The 25,264-nt window shown below is 40.0% G+C and overlaps 1 protein-coding gene and 6 non-coding genes across 9 annotated transcripts in view; all 7 read right to left on the reverse strand.

The window, feature by feature from the left end:
- The window catches only part of GPC5 (glypican 5), a 676,292-nt gene extending 671,844 nt beyond the window's left edge, over window positions 1-4,448 (reverse strand). Inside the window, exons 1-2 of one of the 3 annotated variants that reach the window (XM_040653810.2) lie at window positions 4,261-4,448; window positions 2,552-2,639 (exon numbers count right to left, since the gene is read on the reverse strand). Coding sequence is in view for 2 of the 3 variants with exons in the window: in XM_040653830.2 (XP_040509764.1) it covers window positions 2,552-2,903 (352 nt within the window). In the remaining variant the exon portion in view is untranslated. Of the gene's footprint in view, window positions 1-2,551; window positions 3,261-4,213 lie in introns of those variants that run through there. The other 2 variants (XM_040653835.2, XM_040653830.2) reach the window with 2 other exon arrangements.
- Window positions 644-721, reverse strand: MIR92A1 (microRNA 92a-1). The gene has a single exon (NR_031403.1). It is a non-coding gene; the product is annotated as a microRNA 92a-1 (primary transcript).
- Window positions 757-843, reverse strand: MIR19B1 (microRNA 19b-1). The gene has a single exon (NR_031404.1). It is a non-coding gene; the product is annotated as a microRNA 19b-1 (primary transcript).
- Window positions 880-977, reverse strand: MIR20A (microRNA 20a). The gene has a single exon (NR_031405.1). It is a non-coding gene; the product is annotated as a microRNA 20a (primary transcript).
- On the reverse strand, window positions 1,066-1,146 carry MIR19A (microRNA 19a). The gene has a single exon (NR_031406.1). It is a non-coding gene; the product is annotated as a microRNA 19a (primary transcript).
- MIR18A (microRNA 18a) lies at window positions 1,200-1,292 on the reverse strand. Its single transcript, NR_031407.1, has one exon. It is a non-coding gene; the product is annotated as a microRNA 18a (primary transcript).
- On the reverse strand, window positions 1,355-1,439 carry MIR17 (microRNA 17). Its single transcript, NR_031408.1, has one exon. It is a non-coding gene; the product is annotated as a microRNA 17 (primary transcript).
- Window positions 4,449-25,264: the final 20,816 nt, after the last annotated feature.

Raw genomic sequence — 25,264 nt, forward strand, 5'->3', positions numbered from 1 at the left:
CCAAAGCTTGCAAGACGACCAGTGTTACGCTCACCACAAATGCAGATGCCTCACAAGATGCAGACACCTAACTAGCATTAAAGATGCCATAGCTGAGGCATAATAAGACCCTGTCTGTAACCATCTTTACTACTCCTGAACTTAACCAAATCTGGATAAGGAACCATAATTAAAAGTGTGCTCTTACACTACTAATTAGAACATCTAGTTTTGATAATAGTAAAAATTAAAAAAAAACAGTACAGAAGAAAGCTATTAATTCATGTAATCTGAATTTAAGAAACAAGCTCAGAGACTTTGTTTCTTAGGACCCATTTCATCCCAACAAAGTAATGGAGAAGAAACTGTAAATACGCATTTCAGCCCAGTTTAATAGAAGACTTGTAACTTTTTCTTAAAAGAAACAAACCAGAACAAATGAAACTCCCTCCCTCCACACACACTCAAGGACTTCAGTAAATAATTATTATCAGCAACAAATCTGGTACATACAAACAATTCAGATACAGAAAATGAACATCTAGTTACACCAAAAATTACATTACATTTTTTCCAAGGAGAAACTTAAGGTTTTTAGGTTTCCTACATCAATGAGGAGGTAGAAATTCCTCAAAACTATGAAGTGTTTCAGCCTCTATCCCCACCAACCTCAACAGGCCGGGACAAGTGCAATACCACAGAAACGCACAGCATTGCAACTGATCCCAACCTGTGTAGAAAGGGGTACAAGTTTTCCACATTTACTGACTGACTTGTCACTGCCACAGTCAGTTTTGCATGGATTTGCACAGCAGAGTATCATACAGCTGGATGCAAACCTGCAAAACTAACCAGAGAACAGTGTTCAATTTAACAACAAATTGCAAAACATGCTGAATATGTAGTTCTACAGCTAGCAGTACTTTAAGTGCTTATAATGCAGTAGATTAGTGAACACTACCTGCACTATAAGCACTTTAGTGCTACAAGAGCTGTCATCCACTAGTCTGCTGTTAAAAGTGAGAAAGGCCACAAAACATCCCATAATCAGCAGAAAGCATTCAGACTCCTTGATGTAGATTATAACAGGCCACCATCAGTTTTGCATAGATTTGCACAACTACATTCTTCCTGTAGTGCAACTATGCAAAACTAACAGAAGACTGCAAAGCAGAAAGCTACTGGAACATCTCTAGTATTAGCCTGAGTGACTGGATGAAGACATAACTTCTTATGCCAGAAGGAGCACTTAGGGCAGTAGATGCTAATCTACTTCACTATCTGCACTAGATGCACCTTAGTACAAAAAGCACTTGACACCACCACACAGTACCTTTCCAATCTCTGAAGTCCTGCAAGATCTCCTGAGGCAGCTGTCAACATAATGCTACAAGTGCCTTCACTGCAGTAGGTTCTATATATCACTACCTGCACTGTAAGCACTTTGACATTACTCTGACGCAACCAGCTTTTTTAGTAATTCAAGATATGTTGTTTACTTTGTTCCTGCTGAAAGAAAAGAACAAAGTGAGTACTGGATCAGATTCTGAGTTGCACACTTTCAAGAACCAATATTCAGCCTCCATTTCTCTCAGTTAGCTTGAGCCGTGCACTAGCTCAGTCCAGGACTCTCATATGGAGTACCAGGAACATTAGAATCAATGCTGACAATAGCACAAGAGCCTATTTGTGGAAATGCATCAACTACCTTTCCTGTATCATCTTCTGAAAGCCATCAAAACTTCCAGATTTAAAAAATAACTATTCATTTTCAAAGACCAATCTGCAGCAGCAAGGGTAAGCTGCATCTCAGTAATAAAAAAAAAGTAAGGCCATAAGTTTTAAGCAAATATAAACAAAGTTAATGCTCAGTTTGGATAATTAAGAATTTAAAAATTACGTTCAGCAGATCATAGTACCCTTCTGAATTCCAGAAAACACCTTATAAAAAAAGCAGCTGGTGTGTAATGTTTTCCACTTTGCAGACAGATTGTAACATTTACTGTTACTGCTACAGATACCCTCTGCCTCAAGAGGGTTCCTCTCATTGGGTTTAGATGGGCCTGCTGTGCAGTGAGAAACTTTCCAGTAATGGCTGTAAGTTACCCAAGCAAGTTACAGCTGCTTATTACAGACTTGAGGTTCAAATAAAGCACAGGAGTGCTATATTCAAAAATTGAAAGCACATTTAATTCCCTCATTAATTTGGCGTATGATGTAAACATGTGCCAGGTAAGGCAGGCTTCACAACAGAAGACTTCATAATATCTTGAAAACACAAGTTTCTTTAAACTGAGAATGAGCTTTGCTTAGGAACAACAAAAAAAAATAAACACATGATTTAAACATGGTGAAGAGTCCTTCACCATCCAGCTGCTTTCGTCAGACAAATGAGTGCTCAAAAAAAACGTGCATCACTCTCCACTAAATGGGAGAAATTGTGGGCTGCTAAACATGCCTGCAATCCTAAGAAAGTCTTCGAAATTCAATGCATGGCCAAAGTCTCAGGCTCTGCCTCAAAAGCACAAGCTCCGTATTAAAAAAAAAAAATTAATACAAGATAAGCACTTACCATTTCCTGTGAAAAGCAACTTTCCCCATGAACACTCCACTGCAACATCCACAACAAGCTCCCGCATTTTCTGCCGCCTATGTCGATACTGTGAAAATACCACCGAATTACTCGCTTTGGGTTGCTGCGGAGAGAACAAAGTCACACACCAAGTTTCCCGGTATCCTCCCCTCCACGTTCCCCCCGAAGGGCGCGAAACGCTCGGCTGCCCCCCGAAACCAGCAGCCGTCCGCAGTCCCGAGACCTCCCTTTCCCCAAAAGCCGCCCCCGGCACAGGGCAGACCCTCCCGGCGCTCTCCCTCCCGCCCAGCGCGGCCCAGGGAGGCGCGGGGAGGCCGCGGCCGCGGGCCATGTGCCGCAGGCCCCTTCCCGGCCGGGCCCGCGCCCCTCACGGCGCAGCACGTGTTCCTGCGAGAACACAGGCGGCCGTGCACCGCGGGCCCGCCAGGGGGCGCCGCCGCCACCGCCGCGGAGGTCACAGCCCGGCTACAGCGTGCCGCCCCCCGCCCCCCACCGCCAAACCGGGCCCGCCGAGCCCCGCGGCCCAGGCGGAGGGGAAGGGGCCGGGCTCGCCCGCTCTCGAGGGCCGCCCGGATGGGAAGGGGCCGCGGCGGGGGGATGGGAAGCGGCTCCCCGGGCCGCCGCTGCCCACACGCGGCTCCGGGCCTAACAGGGAACAATCGGCCCCAGCACGCAGCCGCCGCCATGTCCCCCGCCTCCTCCCCCCTCCCCAGCAACATGGCGCCGCCGAGGCCCCGCAGCTGCCGCCGCGCCGATTTCGTAACGAAGCCCGCGGCTCTCGGGCAGCGCGGGGCCCTCCCGCGGCCCTCGGCCCCTCTCTCGCCCGCCCCGGGGAGGCGGGAGCCCGCACCCCACCGCCCGCTCTCCCACGCCGCCAAGGAGCGCGGCCCGAAGGGGGGGAGGAAGAGGAGGGCCCGCCGCCCCCGCCCCTCTGCGAACAAAAGCCCACGCGGAGGGGCCCGGGACGCGCTCGCAGCCCGCGGCGCTGCCCCCCTCCCCGGGGCCCCGCGCCCCCTCCCCCGGGGGGCGGCGGAGCACAAAGCGCCTCCGCCGGGAACTCCCCGAGAAGCCCCCCCTCGGCCCCTCCCCGCCGCCTCCACCTCCCGCGTTACCGCCGCTGCCGTTCCCGAGCTGGGCGTGGGCGGCGAACGGAGCCCCCGAGCCGCCGCGGCCTCTGCCCCATGTGCCGCTTTGTTCTGGCGCCGCCAGCTCCCCCCCGCGCCACGCCGGGCACGCCACAAACTTTCCCGGCCGGGCCTCGGGCCGCCGGGGCACGGCCCCCGCCCGCACCCACCGCGGCCGCTGCCATTGTGCCGCGCCGCCCGCCCGGGGGTCGGCCGCTCCCCGTTCCGGGCCCGGGCCGCGGCCGGGGGGAAGGAAGGGAGGGGAGAAAGGGGGCGGCGGGGCTCGCCGCAGCGGCGCGAGGCGCGCACGCTTTTCAAATCTCCCTCATTCCGGCCCCTCCCGCCCCGTGTGCGAGCTCGGGAGGCGCCGCCGCCGCCGCGGCTGCCATGCGCCCTGCTCCCGCTCTCCCCCGCCGCCCACCCACTCACCCACACCCCCTCCCGCCGCCCCGGCCACTCACAGCGGCCCGCCCGCCCGCACCCCCGCGCCGCCGCCGCGCTGCCCCCCGCTCCTCACCGCCACGGCTCTCCCGGCGGCCACGCGCGCGCGGCAGTGACACTCACCCGCCGGCGGCCGCCACCATCTTCCCTCCGCCCGGCCCCGGCGCCCCGCGCGGCGGCGGCAACGGGGCGAGGCGCGGAGCGCCGCCGCTCCCGGCGGGGCCCGTGGGGGTGGTGGGGGGGGGAAGCGGCGTGGAGGCGGCGGGTCCCGGCGGCGGCGGCGGCTGGGCTCGGGGACCATGTGGGTGAATGAAGGGCGGCGGCTCCCGCCTCAACGTAAATATCCACAAGCCCCGCTCCGCCCTCATTAGAATAGAAAACAAAGTGCTTCCGAGCAGCCGCGCCGCCCAATCGCCGGCCTCAGACCCCCGCCCCCGCCCGCAGCTGCCGCCTGCTGCAATTCATCCACACATCAGGCATGCACCGAGCGAGCGAGCGAGCGAGCGAGAGAGCGGCCTGCCCTGCCCCGCGCCGCCCGCGCCTCCGCCACAAACTTTGTCTCCGCCGCTGCGGCGCGGCACGGCGGTACGGCACGGCACGGCACGGCACGGCACGGCGCATCGCGCTGCGCAGGCGGTGCGGTGCGGTGCGCAAGGAGGGAGCGGCGCACGCGGCGGCCCGGCGCGGGGCTGCACTTGTCCGAGCGGGAATCGCTGAGCACGCGGGCGGGCCGGCGGGCGGGTGGGTGTAGCGGCAGCGGGGCGCGCCGAGGGCAGATGTGCCGCTTCCTGCAGCCACCATGAGCTGCGACTGCCCCGCCAGCAGCCCAGGCCGGGAGCTGTGTGGGATGCTCCGTGCAGGGGTGGAGGAGTGCGGGAGGTGACACGTGCGTGCAGAGTGCGGGGGCTTCCCCATGGCCCCGTGTCACCGCTGCGTTGTGTGAACTCATAGGAAGCGATGGCGAGAGGTCAACATCCTTGCATACAGCGTAGGTGCATTTTGCAGAGCAAGCATTTAATTCATTATTTTAAAAGGTGGAAGTGCCTTATCTATGAGTATTTCATAGAACAGAAAATTTTTAGACTGAAGTTTCCTTATCTGGGTGGAGATTCAGAAATCACTACATCTTCCCAATAAAAGGATCAGAAAAGTGGGATCCCTTATTTGTCATTTCTGATGCACTGTGTTCTTGTCTGGTGTTGTAACACCACAGTGATGTCTGCAGATAACAGAATATTCATTTATATATCTTTTATTCTTTTTACCTTTAGTATATATTGGAGAAAGTTTGCTAATTTCCCAGTTCATTGCGTGTTGTGGTGGTTTGCGATGGAGTGCTGACAGTTCCTAACCTCATGGCATTTCATTACAGCACTGTCTTTTAGATCACTTTGCTGTTGAACCTTCATGAAGTGATAACATTCAGGGAGTATTAGCATTTACATGTGGTGTTAGATGCCATGGAAGTAGACCCAATATAAAACAAAGTAGTTGTTTTAGTAGTATTGCTGTGGCTCCCTCACAACCGAGCTCTTTTCCCACTCCTTCCACCCTGCAATTCATTTATTTTTTCTCTTTTTCTTTCTTTTTTTTTTTTTTTGTGTGTGTGTGTGGTTCCCCCCCCCCATTCTCCTGTTACTTTTTTCAAACAGGCCAACAAAAAGCGATCAATAAGATGCAGATGTAAACATGTTGTTTGCAGTGCTTTAGGTGAAATCCAGGCCTTCCCAAACCTGGTGGCAATATTCCTGCAGGTTGAAACAGGTAACATTTCAGTCCTTATATCTGAAGATCCCAGATGGCTTTTGCAAAGCTGAGCAAGTGTTGTCTTCTCAGAATCTGAAGTAAATGAAGCAATAAGGGAAGTCATGTTATACCTTACTGGGTAGAAGAAAGATAATTGTATGGGAGAACAAATACAAGACTTTTTCCAATGGCTTTGTTCAGCTTAACAGAGCAGATGTACTGACCTCAGGAACTGGGTTTGTGTCCCTGCCAGTGCTCCATGCCACTGATGGAAGAAATGTGTGGTTTTACTGTGCCGAGGGGTTGGAATCTGTCTCCTGCTGAAACCAGTGGGATGCTCCTCATGAAATCCATGAGCACATGGACCACCTGTGAGCATGTGTGTCTTCATATCTTCTGTTTCCCAGCTATGCGGGATTCACCTACAGAAAAAAATGTCATTGGAAGTGGCTTTGGAGTACTGTCCACAAAGTTAAAAATGAGTTTCCTGAAAGGAAAGCCCACAAGACCAAGTCAAAGTCAGCTTTCCCCTTATATGTGTTAAACAGTAAATCCCGATCTGTATCTTACAAATAAAACTCAGAAACAAAGGTCCTAATGTCACTGTTCTTTCATGTATACTAACTCATCTTTTTGTCTTTTCTGGAGTGCTACCCATCTTGTTTTTCTTTACTGCAGTAGCTGAGCACATCACATTGATCATACCCCACATCACGGTACAGCGTAGCAATTGCTGTTCCCATGTTACAGATGAAGAATGTGACATAGTAAAGAACAGATTGTAGCTCTTTCAAGGTTGAAACCAGAGCTGCAGTGTTTTCTCTGTCTTCATCAATACAAAGAATATGGAAAAAAAAATCATTATACTTTATACATCACTCAAAATCACAGTTGACTTATAATGTGTAGCATGCACTACTGAGAAATGTTAGGAAATAGCTAATTCAGCAAGAAGCTGATGCACCTAAAAAGAAAAAAATAATAAAATATTGAAAACTTTTATAACTTGGTTAATCATAATTATTAAAATGCAATGTCAGCTGCTTGTCAAATTACAGCTCCTAAGCTAAAGACAGTGAGGAATATTTAAAAACAAACAAACAAACAAAAGTTTGCAACATGTTTTGAGGTGATTTGGGGGTTGTTTCTTAAAACATAGGTGGGCTGAGTACTGGCAGACCTGCAGAAGGTGCTCTGGTTTGATATTTTACTCCCAGTTTACTTTGGAAATTCACCATTTTTGGATGCATATGATTATTTCAAAACTTTACAAACCATTTATCTGTAGTAGAGATGACAGATTTAGTAGGTTTTGGTCATAAAGATGAAACCAGGACAAAAGATAATCCCCCAGTTATCTTCTTTTATTTCCCTCTCGTTGCTAATGCACAGGTAAGATAAAACTGTACTTGAATGCAGTAAAAAATTGGGGGTTACTGATTTTTCAGAGCTAATATTACTCCACACATACAGTTCCAAGAACACTAATTGAAATTGACTGAAGAGCAAACAAACAAGACCAGTGCAAGACGGCTTCCCCGTTTTTAGTATTAATATATACTTTCCAGACACGTTATTTTTTAGTATCAACCTGTTAATTCCTGCACATTTTATCATACTCCAACACACATAGATTGTAATTTCAAATATTTATATTTAGAAGGAGATGTGTATTCTGTAGGGAGGTGAGTTATAACAAGATACAGGAGTCCTCAGTCACAGACAGTTAAAGATTTATGTCTGATTATTAATGCTGGGAGTTTAGTAATGTTATCATTCAACCATTAATTTAATTTCCCTGTGTTTATGATGTTATCCTACCTGGAAATCAGTGTTTGTGCGGACTCTACCTATTCATTTCACTTGTAAAACATTATCCTTTATATGTTAGTTTCATTTGAGGTATAGGAGTCTTCAATTTGTGGATATATTTCAGCATCTACAGGCAGATGAAAATTTAACAGCTGAAGCAGCATGGAAAATGGGAAGTGTTATATGTGCAACAATGCCTCCCTTATCTCTGCGCTCCTCTAATGCTGAAGATGTCCATACTTTGAGGCTGCAAAGGCTGACTACAGACAGGATCACTCTTACCTCCTCTATCTCAGGCTAGTTAAAATTGCCCGCTTCTGAGATTTTTACAGAGCCAAGTTTTGCTTGCAGGGTGCCTGAACTTCTTGAAAATGGAAAACTGGACATACTCCTTGTTAGGACATTAGGCTGTTCTGAAATACTTTGTAGAGATGTTACTGCAATCCAGACTCAGTTATAGGAAGCAAACAAGCTGCTGGGAAAAGAAGGACTAAAAATAAGCTGCCTCAACTTCAACTATTCTGTCCTCTGTCTCACAACTTTTCTGGCTATTGTGATCCTCAGTGTTTTAAACCATTCACTATTTTCCTTTTCTCAGTTCCTAAGCATCCCCCCTGTGTTTTCTTTAAGCAGGCAAGAGGGAGGTAGCATGAGAAGCACTAAACAGCTGGGAAACAGGAGGAGCCACAGGATTTACTTCTGAACATGTAGATTTAAAACCATGGGGAAAAAAAGAAAAGAAAAAAAAAAACACGGATGCAAAAGTGGTCTTTAAGAAGCAGAGATTTCAAAAGTAAAAAAAAAAAAAAAAAAAAAAAAAAAAGTACTGAAAAAGAAGCTCTGAAGTAGAAGGGGGAAGAAAAATGAGCAATAAGGACAGAATTACTCCAGAATGAAGTGCTCTGACATTTTATACAAATGTCCAATAAAATCTGTTCACACTGTAGCCTGGTACTTTTAGGTATAATTCTTGCCTTTTGTTCCCTTTGTTCCATGCAGAAAACATTTTCTGTTTTCTGCTTTGTGAACATTTTCATGACTAAGAGCATGGTTTAAAGCCTCCCAGTACTTTATCAAGGCTAAATTAAATAACATACTATGGGAAATAGAGCAAAACAGATGATGTACTGGTAGTATTACAATGCATTCCTCAAAATCCCCTCTCCACACTCTGTGGGATAGACTTTTTTGACTGTTCTATAATGATGAATCCTGGTGCAATAACACATATAATTATGTTAAATACATTCAGAGACATGTAAGAACAACTACTGAAACAGATGCACATGCGGAAGCATGGTTATCTTTTAGGGATTCCTGTGCTTAGGCTAGCTAATCTGAGTGCTGCACACAGCTACCTGTCCTGGATTTGTTTGAGAATGAAGATGAGCAATGAAGGAGTGGAAGAGGATGGAAAAACACTGAAGGCAGAGGCAACACATGTACTGTAGGCATTTGGGAACCTGACGGTTAACAGATGAAAGGAGAAAGAGAATTAGTGTATAAATGGGAATTATTGTGTAATATATAGAAAATTATGAGTGGTGAAAAAAATGGGGGAAATTGAGAGTCTTTATATGTACATGTCAGAGTAATAGCTGAAAGCCAGGGTTCAGTGGGATCTTTTAAATTATACTATCACACCTGTAGATTATTCTTTGTAATATTCTTGATATTTCTATTTAAGAATTTCACACCTTTGGCAGTACCCTGTATCTGTAGGACTAATGTAAAATTGTACTTCAAGTCTTCTCAGATCCCTGCTCTGACACTTTTTCCCTGAAACTAACCAAGAAGTGCCATCTGTGTGACACCAGGACCAACATAATGCCTAGTAGCCAGTTGTTTTTTGAAGTATTTGGCAGCCTCGTTGGCCAAACATAATTCTGCTACCCAACCAGAGGCCTGAATAATTGGGCTGCACAATGGACTCAGATGAGTTCATGGAGCTGCACTGGAAAAAGGTTCTTCTCCAGAGGACTACGGGCATGGAAAAAGCTCCCCAGGGGAGTGATCATGGCCCCAAGCTGCCGGAGCTGAAGGGGTGTTTGGACAATGCTCTCAGACATAAGGTTTGAATGAGGGCTTCAGGGTGGTCCTGAGTGGAGACAGGAGTTTGTCTCAGTGGTCCCTGTGGACCATCCTTCCAACTTGGGTTGTTCTCTGATTTGAGAAACACCTGTTCATGGAGGACATGCAGTGGTAAAATTACACTTGCCCTAGTTGCCTGACCCTTAAAACATGTATCTAACACATCCTTTGTTATATCTGTGTTATATACATATATATATCCTTATATCCTGTGTTATATATAGCACATCCTTAGTGATGGCTCTGGAGCTGGGCAGATCCTGGGTGTCGTTATTCCAAGGGAGAATGAAGCCATCCAGCTTCTGCAAGCCACGTGTTCTCTGGACATTGCCGTAGCCAGTGCCCTTATTTTGCATTCCTGCAAACCATCAGTTCTTTTCCTTTCCATCTCCTGCAAGAGAACACGAATGAAGTAAACTTGTGATACAACAGTCTCTTCTTTCTGAGATGTGGAACCGTGAGAAGGGTATAGATGAAAAGGATATGCACAGAATCATCTTTCCTTCTCATTTTATGTCATTTGGAAATTAATAACATTGGTCAGAGTAGGAACAAATTTCATGTATTCATTTACTCCCAGTTTAATGTAGCTTTATCCTAGCCTTCTTGCTTTACCTATCACAAGAATTTTATTCCTTTCAGGTCACCTGGGGAGCTGGGCTAGCTGTGTACAGTCTTTTAAAAAGCAGTTTCTCTTGTTAGTGAGAAAAGTTGATCAGTAGATTCAAGTGGATGGCTATTTATATCTATATACTATATATATATATATCACATTGACTCTACCCTTTATTGTGGGACTATCCTGAAAACACTGTACTAAAATATTTGTGCATGCAGACACCACTAAAATGGTATTGATGCCATAAGCATTCAGCTTGCTCTAGACTACTGTAGACTTACTTTGGGTAAGTTTTCAGATTTTTCTGTAGCTTTGTTTCAGTGAGCATAATGGCTATTTGTGACATCCGCGTGCACATAGATGAAAACCCTCTGTTGGGTCAGCAATTTGTGAGAATTTATGACTGTTGCAAGCTGGCTTGAATATCCTGGTTCTAGAAAAGAGGGATGATAGGACCTTTCATAAGAATAAATTCTTTTGAATTTCTTAACACCCATTTTAGGTGGCTTCAGGCATTGAACTAAAAATATTTTATGATACTAATGATGAGTTTCACTAGATGATATTAACAGCAAGTTGTCTGTGTCAATGTTGTGTATTGTTCAGCTGACTTCAGCTGATGAGTGCTCTGCTGCTTACATTCTATTCTAAACTAGCCCACAGCCTCAGCAAGTATAGATAGGGAGAGACTGAGCTTGTATTTGTGGGAAAACGTGTAGCAGGGAAGTAGTAAATAGTAGACAGCCATTTGCCTAATTGTATGACTAGTCCTTGCCTCCTCTTCTTTCCTCCTACTCAAAGTGTTATGGAAACCACTGAGAAGTTTAGAAGTGAGATGCTGAACTAGATGCTATCATTGTGCTGACGATACATGGCTCTCCATTCTCCATGAGTCCTTTGCTATGATTCACATTGCTTCAGTAGGAGAGATAATTCAATGTCTGCTAGAAGCCGAGGCTTGGTCAGGAGCTGTCTGGTCAGCTAATGCTGCAGTAGCTCAGCTGGGAAAAGAGAAAAAATGGTTTCTGTGTCAGTACATTCGATTAATGAGTTTGACTACTGTTTGTGACACATTTTTTTTGGACATGCAGTTAAATCTAAGGCTACTTGTGCAGATGGTTACATAAGTAATAGAAGCAAATAAAGATGTGTTTTCAACCACATTTAAACAAATTTTGTTGCCTTTTTGTCAGCAAACTCTTCTCCAGTTGTACACATCGCTGTTGCATATCAGTTACATTTTTGCAGCAGTCTGCAGTGAGCTACTCTGAAGTAGTCCAGATTCTTTCTCAAACAGATTCATCTTAACTGAAAACAATATTTGTGCTCAAGAGCTGTGCCAAATTGTAGCGTGGAACTTAAAATATTAAACTCTAGCAAAACAAATGTCATGTTCTGCAAGATTTCAGATACTACAAGTCACTTTTATGCCCTTTATATACAGTATTTATTGTCAGAGTTAATTCAAAAAAAAAAAAAAAATTGAATCTGGATCTTAGTGGTTTCTCAGAACAAAATAAACCCACATCTTTTTAATCTCATACATTTTTCTAAAAGTAGCAAAGTATAGAAAAAAAAATATGAATTTAAGGAGTGAATGCAAATATAGAAACAATAATGTCACAGACAAATGCGGTTTTGAGGGATGCAACAAATCTAATTTGAAAATAATCAGAAATCAGAACTTTAATATTCAGAGATATCTCTTTATTAAATGCTATTGTAGGACAATTAATTTTTAAAATTACTTCATTTATTCAAACATATTTGACCATTTTACTTCTGCAGACTTCTTCAAATTCTATTACAGTCTATCTTTTTAACATACAGTTAAATTTTTGCCTTTTAAGGTGTAATGCTTGGCTTCAAAGCCAGTGAGGGAGTCTGTAGCTTGGTTCAGCAATAGAAAGCAGAACTCTTGCCACTTAGTGCTTAAGTTCACTTCTTACAGTAAATCTGAACTTGACCAAGCTATTTTATAACATGAAGGGTTACAGTAAAAATAAAATATGCTTATTCAGTGGATTTGCTCCTTGTATATAATCTGAGTTGTATCTACTCAGTTGGTTAACAAGATCTGTTTGCTATAATCCTTGCTCACTGAACTGGAAAAGAAGTGTCCATGAGAGATTGATGTATATTTTCTGTAATTTATTTTCATCGTCAGCACAGCTGTTAAATATTTCATTTGTAAATACTGCTTACTTCTCCAGAGGCATAACCCAACAGTATAGTTTCATATATTTGAACAGTCATAATCTATTACCTTAAGATAAACAAACAAACAAACAAAACACAGCAAAGAGAAAAACTTGTATGTAACCAATTACACTTGCTTTCTTAATCTTTTTATTTTATGAAACTCAGCTACACATTTTTCAAGTGCTGAATTGCCCTTAATTAAAGAAAGCACATGGATGAAGTTAGAGACTTGCACAATAATGTGTTGTAACTACTGATCTTGACGGGCAAGTTAAAAATCAGGGCCAATCATGATGAATCGTCGCCATTAGACATGTACAAGGAAAAAGAAAAATCAAACAGCTTTGTAAATGAGTGAACTGCTGCAACGTCAGTTAGTTTTTCTGCTCATTTTTATACTGAAAAGTTTTTGGCAATATTGTAAAGTTCAATTGGAAGAATATGGTAATTCAGGATTATAAAAATTAAAAAAAAAACTGTGGGCATTAGTGAAGAATCTAGAAGAATTGGCATCTTTCTTTTTCTCATGGAATGATATACTGAAGATTAGGAACATGCTAAGTAAGTTGTATAATGTGCCAAATAGTTTGAAATACTTTAATATAACATTATGATTTAGACTGAAGAAATTCAAGACAAATACAAAGGCAAAAGTAGATTCTTTATGAGGAATAAGAAATAAAAATAGCTCATCCTTCCCTAAGAAATTGTTGTAGTCATTAAGACACATACCAATTATGACTGTTAGCTATACTTTCAATAATAATGGCTTGTAGAATTCAACATTAATTAAGTTTAGTCAGTTAATTTTGGAGCAGAGGAGAAGCTGTTTTTGACCTCAGCTGCCCTACATTCTAACATGAGCAAAACAAAAATATATTTCAGCTCTGATGGAAAGCCGTGCATCCAAAATTATCCTGGCCTCTCTTTTTTTGTTTTTGTTTGTTTGTTTTCATTTTTGTTTGTTTGAAAACATGAATCCAAATGAGTAAATGTTGTTCCACATTGTAAGATGTTTCTTCAGTGAATCATCAAGAGAAGTTTCAAATTATTTATCTCTACTTATCCTCAAAATAGCCTTACATTTTATACATCATAGCGCATTGTAGTAGAGTGTGAATCCACTTGAAAGACATTTTTTTTTTTTTCCAACTTGCAAAATACTAAGAGCCCTGATTACTCACAGGGATATAAATACTTACTGCTGCCCCGTAATACCCAAATAAGAATAAATCGGAATACCAAGCACATTTTGACCATGGCATCTTACTTGATTGTTAATAGCTTCAGAAATTCACACTGATACAATCAGCATAGCTTATTGCGTCTTTTAGTCTTGAAGACTGAAACTAGTGTTTTGATGTAATGTCATTGTGAAAAGGATTTATTTTTACAATGTGTATGTACAACACACAGTTGTTGTATGTTATAGTCATGTTAGATAAAGTAATAGTAGCAACAAGAAGTCGGTAGTAAAAATTGTAGTTAGAAAACTTTATATTTGTTTGAAAACTGTCTCATTTTTCTCTGATGAAGGCAGCACAGAAAAATATTCATGCCTTTTATTTTTACAAAATGATTTCAGCTTTGGTCAGTTATACCAGTCAACGACCTCCCCAGGGTAAGTTTATCTGGTAAGCAGACAAGTTATATTAGCAGCTTGCAAGTAAATTGAATTTATATTCTTGTATTTTATATAGGATGAACTAGAAATTCTTTACTTTTGAACCATACTTTAGCCATTGTGGTAGCTGTGAACATGTTTACTTTAATCATTATGAGGAAGAAGATTTTTAGGTCCTCTAAACTTAGAATTTTAGGCTCAAACTACTGTGAATAATAGGAATAAGCAGCAGGAAGCAGTGAGTTGGTACATGTACAAATGGTCAATTAAAACAAAAAGTAATCAAAAACATTTTGAGATACTTCTTTACCAAAATAAGTTATGCTATTCTGTATTTTTTTCCCATAGCCCAGTATCTAAGCAAAATATTTGATATAACACTGATTTTTCTAAATAGCTTTTTTTTTTTTTTTTTTTGGCCAATAACTGTGGGACAGATTTATCAATTGCATAAATTTAGTAGACTTTTGACACCTTATGGTAGCTAGCAACTTGATCCAACAAATACAAAACTGAAGATAAAAACAAATTCCCCACATACTGTAGGAAAGGATGCAGTCAAACCAATGTCAACAACATCAAGTGAATTGTAACTCAAGTCCTTATGCTCTATCAAACTGAGGAATCAACTTCATAGACAACAGATCAAAATAAGAATCTTACAGATGTAATCACAATATAAAAAGAACTGAAGAGAACAGTGAGAAAAACATGACAATGTACTTTTAAAAATGCAAAGATATTCCCTTAGTTCATCTTCAGTATCTTTGTCTTTATTCTGTTTTAGAAGATCATGTTGTGTGTGAGATGTGAGTTCTCCTATTTCTTTCCATATGTTCCTAGACCAAAAATAGTTTCCTCTCTTCATATGGATTTCTCCAAATAAGGAGTGAAGAAACTGTAAATTAACTTCTCATTACTACAGAACAAATGCATACTTCCAATATGCTGATTTGGGGGGAGGAGAAATGAGGAGACAGCTCTTTGGAAAACTCTGTTGAAATCTGTCTTCTAGAAATTTCTCACTTAATTACTGATTTTATTTTTATTTTTTTAAAATATCATTTATTTATTTGAATTTATACATATGAAAGAAGGAAAAACAATGAAAAAAAAAAAAAAAACCACCCACATCTGTTTTCAACAAGTCAATAAATTAGTTAAACTAGATTTTCCAGTAATTTCATTACATTTGTGAATCCTTCATTCTGATTAGAATATGATAAAGAGTTAGAGTGATCATATAAAAAATCCCACAGGATGGGATAACATAAATAAAATAGAAGAGGTCATCAGATAGGAAGCTAAGACAGAAGTACTGGCCAGAACTAAACTACACAGAGTAAAAGAAATCAGCAACAGAAAGTGAAATAGTTTTCTTGGCTGTTGTGCATACCTGTGGATCTCAAGAATGATCTCTGGGAATAACAGATTCTACCTTCTCTTTCTGTTCTGGGGATTCCTTTGGCACCACTTATACTTTAATGTACAGGAAATACAACATCTGTAACATGATGTAACAACATCTGTTGTCAGCAATTGAAGGAAAATAGTCTGGGTGAGATATGCCAGATGATCCAAAATGACAGCATTTATGAGTTTGTAACACAAATATATACATTGAAAATTAATGACTAACATGGACTTTCATATATACCAGCATATGAGTCTTTACTGTTCTCTGAAAAAGCATTATATGTGGACGGATTTTTTTTCTGATAGCTGCATGGTACCTTTATTGAAACCAAATGCCAAAGTGTAATCTATTCAGGTAAGTATGTATCTGCATGTGTATGTTTAGATTTAATAGGTCTAGTCATTACATTATTATACTGTTGGCTTTAAGGTTGTTATACCCTAAAAAGTACTAACAGTGTTTGTTGCTTTTTTTGTTTTGGTTTGGTTTGGTTTTTTTTTTTTTTTTTTTTTTTGCTTATAAACTTCCCTAAATTAATATTAATATTCTGAAGTAGATTTTTTTTTCTTGCAAATTCAAATGTTTTGAGCTTTACAGTCAGCCTTTTCCCCTGACACTTTGGCTTGGTATTCTATTTGAGTTCAAAACCAGCATTTGTTTTATAACAGATCTTCTGCAGAACAAATAAGTGTTACATTCATCGCAAGCATGGAGGTTAAAAACAAGTTCCTGGCCTTAGAAGTCAAAACAAAATTATCTGTTAGCATCTGTTACTTTTGTCATTTTGTCATCTCTCTGCACGTCAACAAAAAGCACTGATGGTTTCATCATCATCTTTAGTCCGTTTTGTTGATGCTGCTATCTCCCTCCAGTATCTTAGTCTTGTCTATTTTGAAACTTTCATTTTTTAGTATGAACAACTCTGTACTTTTCAGGGTTTTCAGCACTAAATATTCAAATATATATTTTTATTTCCCACATGTAAGATTTAATTTCTTTGTGATTGCATCTTCCCTTACCTTTTGTTTTACCTTCTTCCTTAGAATGCATGTAAGTTGCTGTATGAGCTTAAGGCATTTCTCCAGTTTCACAGTATTCTCAGATTGTTGTTGAGTAAAACTTGACGCATATGCTGTTAAAATGAATGTAAATAAGAAAATGATATTACTTTTTATTACATGTTATCAGGTGGTTTTTGTTTGTTGTTTACTTTTTGGGGGGGGGCAGGCACTGAAATTTACTCTTAACAGTTTGGGCTTTTGGTATGATTTCAGGCTCTAGCTGATACTTTGTTTTTGCAATTCTGGAAGTTTGTATCTTTCATTTAGGACTGATTTCTCATCTTTTAAAAATGTTTATTTAAGGAATAAGCACAGATACACACATTCTAATTTGATAATAACTCAAAATCCTGAAAATGCTAAGACAGGAGAAGAGTGATGCTACTGAACATTAGTTCTACTGAAGACTGAGTTTCGCAGATATGCTGCAGAGGCTGCTTGAGTGCTCTGTCTTTGTACCTAGTTGGAAGTGGATAAAGAATAATTAAAAAGAAAATTCCCTCAAGCACTTCAAGCATTGTTTGTCATCATACACTGGATACTACATATAAATCCTTATGATGACATATGCAGAAAAATTTGTTGCATTAATATAGGCATTTAGAGCATATAGACTGGCAGTCAGATCTTGTTTCTGTGAGAAGTTATCCAATTAAAATGAGAGGCAAATAGTATGATTCTTTAGCTATGTAAAGATCTGTTTGAGAAACTAGTCATAAATTATACCAAATGCTGTTATAATATCAAACTGTGTGCTATTCTCTAATTTGCTCCTGGATGACTACAGATATGTTTAAAGCTATCCCCCTTTTTTGAATAAAACAGGAGGACAAATGGTTTGTGCATCAACAATAACAATACCTACCAATCAGCAAGCTCAGGTACTGAGGAATTTTTTGTTTTGTTTTGTTTATACATTTAAATACTTCTATTTCTTTATTTATAGTGGAGTTATTAACTGGTATTAATCATAAAGCAATTATCAGTGTTACCAAAGAAGACCTAGCAAATACTTTCCCAGACCCTGAGAATGGGGAGATTATTTACTGATACTTCTAAATCTGCAGTGTAAAATATTTCTCTACCTTTTTTTTTTTTTTTTGAGAGTAAAAACAAAACACAGTTACTTGTTCTCAAATAAGACTGCATTCTAGACTTTTCTTTCATCTAAGCAGTAGCTCTACTAGAAACTAAATAGGTGATACTACATGTATGATCCATGTATGATCTGTTTTTATAATTGCTTGACACAGTGTTTGACTGTGATTTAATGGTCATGTATTTTATTCCTTTGATATGGAAAGCAAATTAAATTATACCAAAATTAGTCCATGTTTACCTTATCTTAAAATTATATTGTCATTGTTAAAGTACTTCGTATAAACTGACGACAAAACATATTCTAGTCTACATTTAGCTTTTAAATTTTGTAATGGCACTTACAGAGCATATATTGTCTTCTCCTAGCATTTGTTAACACAAGCTGAGAAGAAGAGAGCCACAGTAATCTCTACTTGCAAATGTGTGGACAAATAAACTAAACCATAAAGCTTCAGAGTGTGTGGGGCTGTACAGCCTCTAAAGACCAGGGCTTAGTACCTCCAGGCTACAGTAAGGCTAGAAATTTGGAGGTCTCTTGGACCGTGAATACTTTCTCACACTGTTAACAAGGTTAGTGTTGAATTTGTTATAAATATCTGTATAATGTGTTAATGTTTTCTTTTTGCATGTTACATTTTTGTTTGGTACAAATAGACCTTGTGGGTCCCCATGCAGGCAAGCTTCACAAAAAGAAACCCGAATATTCAACGTAAAGAACCTATCTTTATGGGCTTGGATACAGACTTAATAAAACAGCTCCAACAGAGGTCCAAAATGCTCCTTTCTTCTGCAACCTACCATAGTCTTGTGTCTGAAGTTGTGAAACCTAAAAACTCTGAAGTACAGAGTCACTTATCTTGTCTACAACCATTTGCAACTCACAAAGTGACAGCTGCATCCCATAAGAATATTGTTACATGGATAACACTAAATTGAACAGAAATCATTGCAAACATGGTTTGCATCATTCACTATGGTTGCTGATTCCTGGTTGCTTATGCTAAGTTGTCATATGATACTGACTACAGAATGAAAGACTTGCATTAATTGCTGAGGTCTAATAAGAATTGAATCCTCAACTAGGTTTTTGAACAGAGAAGAGAGGGGAAGAGGAGAGGAGAGGAGAGGAGAGGAGAGGAGAGGAGAGGAGAGGAGAGGAGAGGAGAGGAGAGGAGAGGAGAGGAGAGGAGAGGAGAGGAGAGGAGAGGAGAGGAGAGGAGAGGAGAGGAGAGGAGAGGAGAGGAGAGGAGAGGAGAGGAGAGGAGAGGAGAGGAGAAGAGAAGAGAAGAGAAGAGAAGAGAAGAGAAGAGAAGAGAAGAGAAGAGAAGAGAAGAGAAGAGAAGAGAAGAGAAGAGAAGAGAAGAGAAGAGAAGAGAAGAGAAGAGAAGAGAAGAGAAGAGAAGAGAAGAGAAGAGAAGAGAAGAGAAGAGAAGAGAAGAGAAGAGAAGAGAAGAGAAGAGAAGAGAAGAGAAGAGAAGAGAAGAGAAGAGAAGAGAAGAGAAGAGAAGAGAAGAGAAGAGAGAACTAAAACTGAATAATGTTGGTAAAAGATTTCTTCACTGTTTTTGGTCAAAATGTTCCCTTATTGTGCAGAATAGTTTAGGTGATTCATAGGAGCTCTTTCTGATTGATGCCAATGGAGTCTTGCCTAGTCCATTCAATTCCACTTCACACATCTAAAAGCTATATGGGAAGATGTTAGGGTTTTCTATACAAAGCTACTTTTTTTTTTTTTTTTTAATGTGGATCTCAACTAGTTGTATCCTAATCATTTTTTTTATCCTACCGCACATACAGAAAATCACTATTGTTTTTAGATAATGGTTTCTTTTGCAGCCATTGCTAAACTTCAGTGCTTTTCCACCCTATGCAGAATTCATCTTAAATTTCCTCTAAAATCTATGGGATTTATCTCTACCTTCTACCATTTTTGCGAAATTAATACCTTACATGCAGCCAAACTTGTTTTTGTTTTTGATTTTTTTTTTCACAAGTATTTACCTAAGTTCATACTACAAACTATACAAAAATTCTTAAAACTTTCCTGTATCAAAAAATAGCAAAATAGTTAATGTGAAACCCAGTTCCTTTCTTCATCGGTCACTGAGAAACAATTCCAGCGTTTAGTTTCTGTCAGGTGGTCTGCCAATGCAAGGTAAGTCAGAACCTTTGTTGGCCATGGGTAAACTTGGCTCCAAAACTGCTGTTGAGATTCATCCTACAAAATATATGTGAAGTAGAGATGTATACACCCGATCTAGTCATCTAGATTGCCTTTTTAGAAAGTAGAGAAGAACAGTTTATTCTAGACTCGTCTTTTTATATCCTAAAGTCAATTAAATAAACTCCTAGAAGTGCCTTTTCCTTTCCTTTGACAATACAGGAAATCCACACTGACTGGCTCATGTTTAGGTACCGCAGATACCTAAAGCTGCTTGAGATGTACCACATAATGACAAGATGTCTAGTGCTGTTTTCCATGAAAACAGAATAATTCATAATACTTGCATATCAGCCTCTAAGATCTAATCTAACACAAGTAGCTTTCAGCTCTGTAAAGCACAACTAACTTTGATTATACTTTACTCCCAGTAAGTTAACACTGTAGGCATTCACAATAACTGATGTATTATGGATCTTCAAGCCTCTACCAAACACCTATCATAGAATCAGAGAATATCCCAAGTTGGAATACCCAGAAGGATCATCAAGGCCAACTCCTGGCTTCACACAGCACCACCATTCAAACCATATTTCTGACAGCATTGTCCAAATTCTGCTTGAACTCTGACAGGTTCACACCCGTCACAGGTGGTGCACACCTGGTGAACAACACTCTTATGCTTTGACATATAATATACAATAGGTTTGTCTTGTGAACCCTGATCAAACATGATAAAGCTTCCAACCTCCTTAGTGTCTAAATTCCCATTTTGCCTCATCTTTCTTCAGGTTTTAGAACTCTGGAGTTTGAAACAACAGGATTATTACCTCTGCAGTATCATATTTAGTGTCTGAATATAGAGGAATTTTGAAGAGCTTCAAATTCAAGTGAGAAAATTGTGCAGTTCAAAGAGGAATATTAAATTGTGCCAAAGTATACCTTAGCAGCTGCTGTTTCAGTCTAGGATTATACAGACAGGATGTTCCTGTAGAAAGAAGATAAAGAGGTCCAAGATATGTTACCAAAAAAGAGCAGAGGCACAACTAATGATCTTCTGGTGCCCTAACATTGATAGTTTTATGATCAGTTGAAGAATGTGTTCGATATACTGATGTGAGTAGATAATTCCACTTGAAATGGTAATGCCAGGAAATATGTAGTTTTGCAGCTTGTATGATTGTGAAGATATCACATAGCTTGGTAGAAATTGTTCAGATTGAAAGAAGTGGCAGGAGCTTCGAATATCACCTTCATAAAAAGAAGCTACTTTCTTTATCATGCACAATATTATGAAAAAATTGGCACATTATTAACCTGCAATCTTAACATCAGATGAGGGTAGCTGTGGTCTCTCCCACTTCTGCTTCCTTTCACTTCTTTTTTTCAGCTATGCTGTTAAGTCTAGAGAAAGAAAATTTATCCAAGACTTTTGAAAATGAAGAGAACAATAGCATTCTGTTGGAAAGAACAACAATATTTATATAAAGCAACAATATTTATGTAAAAGTTTAAGAGTGTGTGTCTGTGTCCTTAGCAAACAACATGTTGCAAGAAAAGTATGGTTAAATACAATACTTGTTATCTCATATCTTCGGCTCTCATAACAGTTGCTCTATCATTATTCTTACTCTAGCCAGTTTCTGAACAGTGATAAAATGTGCTTTCCTAACTCAGTAAGAGATTGATGAGTTATGTGATTATTTGATAAAATAAGCTTGCTGGCAATGTAACTTGAAATCTCTGCCTGTTATCTTTTTTTCCCAAGACTCACAGAAGACTTCGGGAATAATTAACATTTCTTCCACTGATTCCTGAAGCAGAACATCATTTTAAGTTGCAAATGCAACTGGAATTATAAGCTAGGAATTATAGTTAGTGGTGCAAGGTGTCTTGAATGGATGACTCCTGCCTTCTAACCTAGCTGCTTAGGATAACTGGGATGCAGCATCCCTAGATCTGTTCTGTGCTTCTCCACACTGTATCACCAGTATTGGCCAGCTACAGACTTAGATTGTTACAGTTGGACCATGTTAATTTCAAACTCACGTTAGACTGCAATTGATTTTCCTTCCTAACCCCCTTTCCCTCCAGAAATATTTTGAATTGATGGCAGGCAAAACATATTTCATGTCTTTCCATTGCATCTATTACCAAGGGGAAATGGTTTCAAACTAAAAGAAGGGAGATTTCAATTAGATGTTAGGCTGAAATTTTTCATTCAGGAGGTGGTGAAGTGTGGAACAGGTTGCCCCCAGAAGTCTATGATTCTACAGAGATGAATGACTACATGCTTCTGTTCCAGAGCATCTACCATTGGTATGACTGTGCCACTGGGGACAAGTTTGGCATAGTGGAGAACATGAAGTCAAGGTCTTGCCACTGGATAATCACTCCAGTGATTGTATCATGAGTAGGAAACAAGGAATACAAGTGGATGGACTGACAGTGCTCTCAGCAGTCACACAAACTGAAGAGACAGAACAAAACATGAGGGGAGGAAAAAAAATGAATAGAGAACAAAGATGGATGAGAATCCCCAGAAGACCATAAAATGCTGCTTTCAGAATATCTCTAACGTGATTATGAAATGAATGGGTGAGACATGGATTTTTCATGGGATATGTTTAAGAGAGTATGTACTTAGAAGAAGAAACCCCAGTAATATAAACATCTGTGGTTTTGTTTCTGCATAATCATGGACTACAAAATATGCAAGCAATATTTTGGAAAGGGAAAGCTAGCAAATGAGCCACAACCCAAAAACCATTAGCAACATAGACTTCATTCTATATTTATTCAAGGCTCTGAAATAAGAACAGATGCAGTATAACAATGCTCCTAGGAGCCCCTATTTACAAGGTTTTATCCTGTATCTGATGTTTGCACATAACTCATGAGTTTAGTACAACTTTATGCCTGCTTTTCTAGGCTCACTGAATTTAAATGCGAATAAAGAGAAAAGTTATTTTATTTCCATGGTAATTAAAAAATATTAGAGTTGAATACAAAGACAGTGGACTTGATGTACCATACAGCAGTCCAGATTTGCCAAGCCACCTGATTATTCAACCCAATTACAGTCTCCAGGCAGCTTGCACATGTCATTTAAAATAGCATCCCTAATGTCTTCGTAGTACTAGACCATGTCAGGAGGAAATTCAGTTGGTGGTTTCTTGTATGTAAATGACACTTTCAGAACTCATAATTCATAACATCCCAAATTTAGGAAGGTGATCTACCCTCCCTGAAGATCATAAGCATCATCAAGTACTTACCATGCCCCAAACAAATGAAAGATAGCAATAATGCTGTAGTTCTGATGAGTCAGTTAGAAATACTATGTTGCTGTAGGGCACCTTCCACCACAATCTGCACAGCTTAGAAAGCAGTTCAATTAGACAGATAACACTGGCCAAAAATTAAATCACCCAGCTGCCCAGTTTAAAGACCAAGTTTAAAATTGGTGTGCATCTTATTTCAAATTTGATTGTGACAAAGATGTATGCTGAAAAAATTTGTTTAAAATAAATATTTCAGTGATATATTTTCACTTCTTTCAAACATAAAGGACAATGTAGAAGAAATCATAAGATGAAAGTAAAAAATGTTAAAATGAATTGTTTAGAGAGAAGTTTTATGGGAGAAAATGTTTTGTTTTATTATTATTATTATTATTATTATTATTATTATTATTATTATATGTTACTACTGCCTCCAGCTGGTTACAACATTTTTGGTCTTTGGTCTTATGAAGTGGTAAAACTGACAGTAGCTGAAGTTGAAAGGTCTCAAAGAGAGTCAGTAACCTCATAGCACAATAAACTGGGAGAAATGCACATTTCAAGGCTTTTGAGTACTTTGTGATATTTGAAACAACTGTAGTTATGAAGCTTTTATTCATAATTTCCTGCTGCTTGGGTCTATTATCACCCAGTTGGGCTCACACTTGCAATAGTTTGCAAATACACAGCCTAAGTGAATAGGCTAAGAAGACCTTCAAAATGACCAGACCTGTGACTCTGAATGCAGAGATGGCTGATAGTAGCTTTTGGAAAAATATATATTTTTTCCTTTTATCAGACCTTTTTATCAGAAAGGTCTGATACCTTTCTGTATGTTTAACTTATTTCATTATTCCAATCATTTTTTTTCTTCATTTTTTTTCCTTATAAAGACAGCTTATAAAAATACAAGTATGAGTGAGTATATTACATAGTAATAAATAATAAGCCAGATGTGCATGTGTTCTGATAAAAACATAGATGCATCTTGAAAGAACACTTATTTCTTCACAAATATCTGAAAGTGACAGTCAATAAAGAGATAATGCTAGAAAGAAATTCATCATTCCCAAGAAAAAGAAGTACATTCTTGACTACTGTCACTTAAAATTTGCATCACTAATATTTTTAAACATTTCCAAAATGAACACAAATATTTTTATTGCCACAATGAAACAGTAGCAATACCAGCACTACATTTAATTGCAATTACCTTCATTGAGTATTAGTAAAAACAAAATTCACTGTTCTCCTAAGGAGAAAAGATTTCTGTAATCATATTTGCTGCATGGGTATAGCAGTGTATATGTCACTAACTTCAAAGCCACAGCTCAATTTCAGTCAGTTCTTGTAGAGAGTTGGAAGTGTCAAATATACTGAAGTTCTCTGGAGTTTCATAAGGATAGGTACTTGGGAAAAGAAAACCATGCTAGTTTTACCAAAAGAAAGACTTTGGCATTAATTCAGCCCATCAAAAAGGACAGGAAATGCACAGGGAAAAGAGACATATGATGCAAAATGTATGTGTGGCTGGAAATAAAAGAACCCAATTTTACTTAGTTGGTAAGGGCTCCCCATGCACTGCTGGGAACAAACTTGTCTGGAGGTAGGTAAGAGAAATCAATTTACCTGACTTAGATATGTTATTTCCACCCAGAACTTACTTAGGAATTACCTCAGTAGCACTAACCACTTGAAAGTAAGTTATTTACCCCAAGCTAGTCATATAGGCCAAGTCCGCAGTGCTGAATTGGAGCTGCTAGGGATAAACCCCTGGCTCTGAACATGAATAGCACTGAATAGCAGTGACTAATATCAGTATTGACTTTCCGGGAAACTTGGGTACTTTTTTTGAGGACTGTTTCTACAAACACATGAAATTATGTGTAAGGTGTCTAATAAAAATGAACTGAGTTCTGCTGCTCGTTGAACAACTTTTTATAAGATGTACCTGCATCTTATATAATGGATGTGGCTGAGTGTAAGCAAGTTGTAACAATCCAGGGCAC

Source organism: Gallus gallus, chromosome 1 (genome assembly GCF_016699485.2).
Source record: "Gallus gallus isolate bGalGal1 chromosome 1, bGalGal1.mat.broiler.GRCg7b, whole genome shotgun sequence".
Taxonomy (NCBI): Eukaryota; Metazoa; Chordata; class Aves; order Galliformes; family Phasianidae; genus Gallus; species Gallus gallus.